General features: G+C 47.6%; 1 protein-coding gene across 1 annotated transcript; it reads left to right on the top strand.

The window, feature by feature from the left end:
• Positions 1-1,772: 1,772 nt before the first annotated feature.
• LAGE3 (L antigen family member 3) lies at positions 1,773-5,957 on the top strand. The gene is made up of 3 exons (XM_085046593.1): positions 1,773-1,843; positions 4,001-4,147; positions 5,752-5,957. The coding sequence occupies exons 1-3, from the start codon at positions 1,815-1,817 to the stop codon at positions 5,882-5,884; spliced, it is 309 nt and encodes a 102-aa protein (XP_084902719.1). The 5' UTR covers positions 1,773-1,814; the 3' UTR covers positions 5,885-5,957.
• Positions 5,958-5,963: the final 6 nt, after the last annotated feature.

Below are 5,963 nucleotides of genomic sequence, written 5' to 3'. Positions count from 1 at the left end.
CCCCAAATTCCCCCCAAAAAACCCAAATTTCCACAAGAAAATCCCCCAAAATCTCCCCAAATTCCTCAAAATCACCACAAAAATCGCAAAACTCCCCCAAATCCCCAAATTTTTCCAAATTTCCCCCAAACCCCCAAAATCCCCCAAATTTCCCCAAATTCCAAAAAAATCCCCCAAAATTCCTCAAAACCACCACAAAAATCCAAAAAAAATCCCAAAATTCCACCAAATTTTTTCCCAAATTTTCCCCAAAACCCCCCAAATTTCCCCCAAACCCCCAAAATCCCCCAAAATCCCCAAAAATCCCAAATCCTCACCTGCCAGAGCCTTCCCCCTGTAGAGGAGTCTCTGCTGCTCCACTGGCACCTGCAGCCTCTCAGCCACCTGAGCCTTCAGGTCGCCAACCAGCTCGTCTGGGGACACCTGGGGGTGGCCCGGGGGGCTCTGAGACCCCAAAAAACCCCAAAAATGCACCCCAAAAACCCCCGGGGGGAAAATCCCAAATTTAACCAAAATTATCCCAAAATTACCCCAAAAATTCCCAAAGAAATCACAGAAAATTCACTCAAAATTCACTCCAAATCCACCCCAGGATGACCAAAATTCACCCCAGAGGTGTCCCGGGGAGCTCTGAGACCCCAAAAAACCCCAAAAAACAAACCCCAAAACCCCCGGGGGGAAATCCCAAATTTAACCCAAAATTACCCCAAAAATCCCCCAAAAAATCACAGAAAATTCACTCAAAATTCACTCAAATTCCACTCAGGATGACCAAAATTCACCTCAGAGGAGCTCTGAGATCCCAAAAAAACCCAAAAATGCACCCCGAAACCTCCGGGGGGAAATCCCAAAAAATTACCCCAAAATTCCCTAAAATTCCCCCAAAATTCTCGCAAATTTCGCTCAAAATTCACTCAAAATGCACCCCGGGAACCCCAAAATTCACACCAGGGGAGCTCTGAGATCCCAAAAAACCAAAAAAACCCAAAAAACACCCCAAAAAAAACCTCCAAAAAACCTCCGGGGAGAAATTCCCAAATTTACCCCAAAATTCCCTAAAATTACCCCAAAAATCCCCAAAGAAATCCTCAAAATTCACTCAAATTTCACTGAAATTTCGCACAAAATTCACTGAAAATCCACCCCGGGATCCCTAAAATTCACCCCAGAGAGCTCTGAGATCCCAAAAAATCCAAAAAACGACCCCAAAACTCCCTGGACCCCAAAATTCCCTCAAATTACCCCAAAATCCCCTAAAATTCCCCCAAAATTCTCGCAAAATTCACCCAAAATTCACTCAAAATCCAACCAAGGATCCCTAAAATTCCACTCAGGATGTCCCAAAATTCACCCCAGGGGAGCTCTGAGACCCCAAAAACCCCAAAATTCCCCTAAGGACCCCAAAATTCCCCAAAAATCCCCCAAAAACCCCCCAAACTCCCCCAAATCCCCCCTTACCTGCAGGCTGCACTCGCGGCCTTGCAAAGCCTTCACCGTCAGCAGCATGGCGGCTTTGGCACTCCCGAGACCCCAAAAAAAACCCCAAAAAAACCCAAAAAAAACCCAAAAAAAACCCCAAAAACCCCAAAAAAACCCAAAAATCCTCCCGGAAGCAGCGGGAAGCAGCGAGACCCCCGAGATCAGCGAGCCTGGAGGACTCAAGGCCAGAGCGCCTCCCGCGCTACCATCGAGACGAGAGCGGAGCGCCTCCGTTACCATAGAGACACAGGCCTAGAGAGGCTTCGGCGTTACCATAGAGATGAGGCCTAGAGCGCCGCCTGACGCCGGAAGTGGGCGGGGCTTGTTCCGGCAAGATGGCGGCGCCCACGGAGATGCTTCAGCTGTATCCTCGGCTGAGGGGATTTGGGGAAATTTTGGGAATTTTTGGGATTTTTTTTGGGGAATTTTGGGATGTTTTTTGGCAATTTCGCTGCTCGATCTTCCCCTCGATCCTCGCTAGTGCGGCGGGGGGGATTCTGGGGGTCCTGGGTGGGTTTTGGGGGGAAATTCGGGTGAATTTTTGGGGATTTCGGGGTTTTTTGGGGGAATTTCGTGCGGATTTTGGGGAATTTTGGGATTTTTTTTGGGAATTGCGATGGTCGAGTCTTTCCTCGATCCCCGCGGATGGATTTTGGGGTGATTCGGGGGGAAATTGGGGCGAATTTTGGGGGATTTGGGGTTTTTTGGGGAGTTTCGGGATTTTTTTTGGAATTTCGGAATTTTTTTTGGGAATTTTGGGATATTTTTGGGGGAATTTTGGAATTTTTTTTGGGAATTTTGGGATATTTTTGGGGGAATTTTGGGATTTTTTTTGGGAATTGCGCTCCTCGATCCCCGCGGATGGATTTTGGAGAATCCTCGCTGGATTTGGGGTGATTTTGGGGGATTTCGGGGCTATTTTGATGGAATTTCGGGGGAAAATTTGGGAATTTTGGGATTTTTTGGGGGGAATTTCGGGATTTTTTTTGGGAATATTCAGGATGATTTTTTGAGAATATTCTGGATGATTTTGTAGGAATTTCTGGACAATTTTTTTGGAATTTCGGGATTATTTTTTTGCAACTTCGGAATAATTTTTTTGGGATTTCGGGATAATTTCTTTAAAAATTTCGGGATGATTTTTTTTGGAATTTCGAGATAAATTTTTTGGGGAATTTCTGGATTTTTTTTTTTCGGGATGATTTTTTGGAAATTTCTGGATAAATTTTTAATTTCGGGATAATTTGGGAATTTTGGGATAATTTTTTGAAATTTTGGGATAATTTTTTGGGAATTTCTGGACAATTTTTTTGGAATGTCAGGATAATTTTTGGGGAATATTCGAGATGATTTTTTGGGAATTTCGGGATGATTTTTTGAGAATATTCGGGATAATTTTTTTGGGAATATTCGGGACAGTTTTTTGAGAATTTCTAGATAACTTTTTTTGAATATTCTGGATAATTTTTTTTGGAATTTCGGGATAATTTTTGGAGCAATTTCTGGGCTATTTTTCTCCAAATTCCTCGCGGTTTTTTGGGAATTCCGGGATGATTTTTTTTTTAATTTTCGGATAATTTTTTGGGAATTTCAGGATAATTTTTTTTGAATTTCGGGATAATTGTTTTGGAATTTCTGGGCAATTTTTCTCCAAATTCCTCTAGGTTTTTCGGGAATTTCTGGACGATTTTTCGGGAATTTCGGGATAATTTTTTAGGAATTTCTGGACAGTTTTTTGGGAATATTCGGGATGAATTTTTTTGGCAATTTCGGGATTATTTTTTGGCAATCTTACGGCAAATTTTCTCCAAATTCCTCTAGGTTTTTGGGTATTTCTGGACGATTTTTTGGGAATTTCTGGACAGTTTTTTGGGAATATTCTGGATATTTTTTTGGGAATATTCTGGATAATTCTTTTTGAATTTCGGGATAATTTTTGGAGCAATTTCTGGGCTATTTTTCTCCAAATTCCTCGCGGTTTTTTTGGGAATTCCGGGATGATTTTTTGGAATTTTGGGATAATTTTTTGGGAACATTCTGGATAATTTTTTGGCAATTTCGGGACAATTTTTTGGGAATTTTGGGACGATTTTTTGGGAATTTCGGGATTATTTTTTAGGAATTTCTGGACAGTTTTTTGGGAATATTCTGGATAATTTTTTGGGAATTCCGGGATGATTTTTTGGGAATTTCAGGATCATTTTTTTGAAATTTTGGGACAATTTTTTGGGAATTTCTGGACGATTTTTCGGGAATTTCTGGACGGTTTTTTTGGAATTTCGGGATTATTTTTTAGGAATTTCTGGATAATTTTTTGGGAACATTCTGGATAATTTTTTGGCAATTTCGGGACAAGTTTTTGGGAATTTCTGGACGATTTTTTGGCAATTTCGGGACAATTTTTTTGGAATTTCTGGACGATTTTTTGGGAATTTCAGAATGATTTTTCGGGAATTTCTGGACGATTTTTCGGGAATTTCGGGATAATTTTTCCAGAAGGTTCTCCTTAGCCCCTCCCCCGCTCGCTGCTCCTCCCCCTCCCCTCCCCCCGCCTGGCTCAGGTCGCTCTGGCAGCTTTGGAACCGGATCTGGCGGCGCCCCTCCCCCACCCCGGACAGCGCCCCTCCCCCACCGCGCGGGCAGAGCGGAGAGCGGAGAGACTGGTGGTGTGAGTGGGGAACTGGGATATACTGGGAGGGACTGGGAATGGATTGGGATAGATTGGGAGGGACTGGGAGTGACTGGGAACAAACTGGGACAGACTGGGAGGGACTGGGAGGGAACTGGAATGGACTGGGAGGGAACTGGGATGGACTGGGATGGAATTGGGAGTGAACTGGGATGGACTGGTTTATACTGGGAGGGACTGGGATATACTGGGAGGGACTGGGAATGGATTGGGAGGGACTGGGAGTGACTGGGATGGGACTGGGAACAAACTGGGAGGGAACTGGGATATACTGGGATGGACTGGGAGGGAACTGGGAGGAGATTGGGAACAAACTGGGAGGGACTGGAATAGATTGGGATGGACTAGGATGTACTGGGAGTGAACTGGGACGGACTGGGAGGGAACTGGGAATGGATTGGGATTGAACTGGGATGGACTGGTTTATACTGGGAGGGACTGGGATGGGATTGGGAGGGACTGGGATGGAACTGGGAGTGAACTGGTTTATACTGGGAGGGACTGGGAGGGAACTGGGAGGGACTGGGATGGAACTGGGAGGGACTGGGAGTGAATTGGGAGGGACTGGGAGGGAACTGGTTTATACTGGGAGGGACTGGGATGGGGCTGAGATGGGACTAGGATATACTGGGAGGGAATTGGGATGGGATTGGGAGGGAACAAACTGGGAGGGACTGCGATGGACTGGGAATGGACTGGGATATACTGGGAGAGACTGGGAAGGATTGGGATGGGATTGGGAGGGACTGGGAGGAGATTGGGAACAAACTGGGAGGGACTGGGATGGACTGGGATAGACTAGGATGTACTAGGAGTGAACTGGGATAAACTGGGAGGGACTGGGAATGCATTGGGAATGAACTGGGATGGACTGGTTTATACTGGGAGGGACTGGGATAGACTAGGATGTGCTGGGAGGGAACTGGGAGGGACTGGGATGGATTGGTTTGTACTGGGAGGGACTGGGATGGACTGGGATCAGAATGGGAGGGACTGGTTTATATTGGGATGGATTGGATGGACTGGGATGAACTGGGAGGGACTGGGAATGGATTGGGAATGAACTGGGAGGGAACTGGTTTATACTGGGAGGGACTGGGATGGGATTGGGAGGAGATTGGGAACAAACTGGGAGGGACTGGGTGGGACTAGGATGTACTGGGAGTGAACTGGGAGGGACTGGGAGGGATTGGGAGAGAAACTGGGAGGGACTGGTTTATACTGGGAGGGACTGGGAATGGATTGGGAGGGGACTGGGAGAGACTAGGAGGGACTGGGAGAAACTGGGAGGGGATTGGGATAGATTGGGATGTACTGGGAGTGAACTGGGAGGGACTGGGAACAAACTGGGAGGGACTGGGAGAGACTGGGAATGGATTGGGAATGAGGTGGGATGCACTGGGAGGGGGCGGGGCTATCCCTGACCCCGCCCCACCCCTGCTGGACGCGCTGGGAAACCCCGTGGGAGCTCAGGGTCTCATTATGGGGGAGGGGAACTGGGACAAACTGGGAGCACTGGGATAAACTGGGACAAACTGGGAGGGGGCGGGGCTGTGGCTGACCCCGCCCCGCCCCTGCGGCAGGCGCTGGGAAGCCCCGCAGGCCAAGGCTCTCCGCGCCGCGCTCTCCAGCTTCCTGCAGCTCCTGGGTTTGGTGCTGGAGACCATCGAGAGCTTCGGGGGGGAGGGGCGAGCCGGCCCCTCCCCCACCCCCTGACACAGCCCCGCCCCCAACCCTGAAACCCCTCCCCCACCCCAAGCCCCGCCCCCTGCAATAAAGCCCCGCCCCCACTCCA

This window comes from Lichenostomus cassidix, unplaced genomic scaffold, assembly GCF_008360975.1.
Source record: "Lichenostomus cassidix isolate B80296 unplaced genomic scaffold, HeHo_3.0 HiC_scaffold_40, whole genome shotgun sequence".
Taxonomy (NCBI): domain Eukaryota; kingdom Metazoa; phylum Chordata; class Aves; order Passeriformes; family Meliphagidae; genus Lichenostomus; species Lichenostomus cassidix.
The sequence above is the reverse complement of the archived record's forward strand: the minus strand, read 5'-3'. Positions and strand labels throughout refer to the sequence as shown.

Excerpts from the sequence above, each read along its gene's own strand:
- LAGE3 (XM_085046593.1), top strand. The coding sequence starts at position 1,815 with ATGGCGGCGCCCACGGAGATGCTTCAGCT. Across the intron at positions 1,844-4,000 it reads CCCACGGAGATGCTTCAGCT|CTCGCTGCTCCTCCCCCTCC; the intron begins GTATCCTCGGCT and ends GCCCCTCCCCCG. Across the intron at positions 4,148-5,751 it reads AGAGCGGAGAGACTGGTGGT|GCGCTGGGAAGCCCCGCAGG; the intron begins GTGAGTGGGGAA and ends CCCCTGCGGCAG.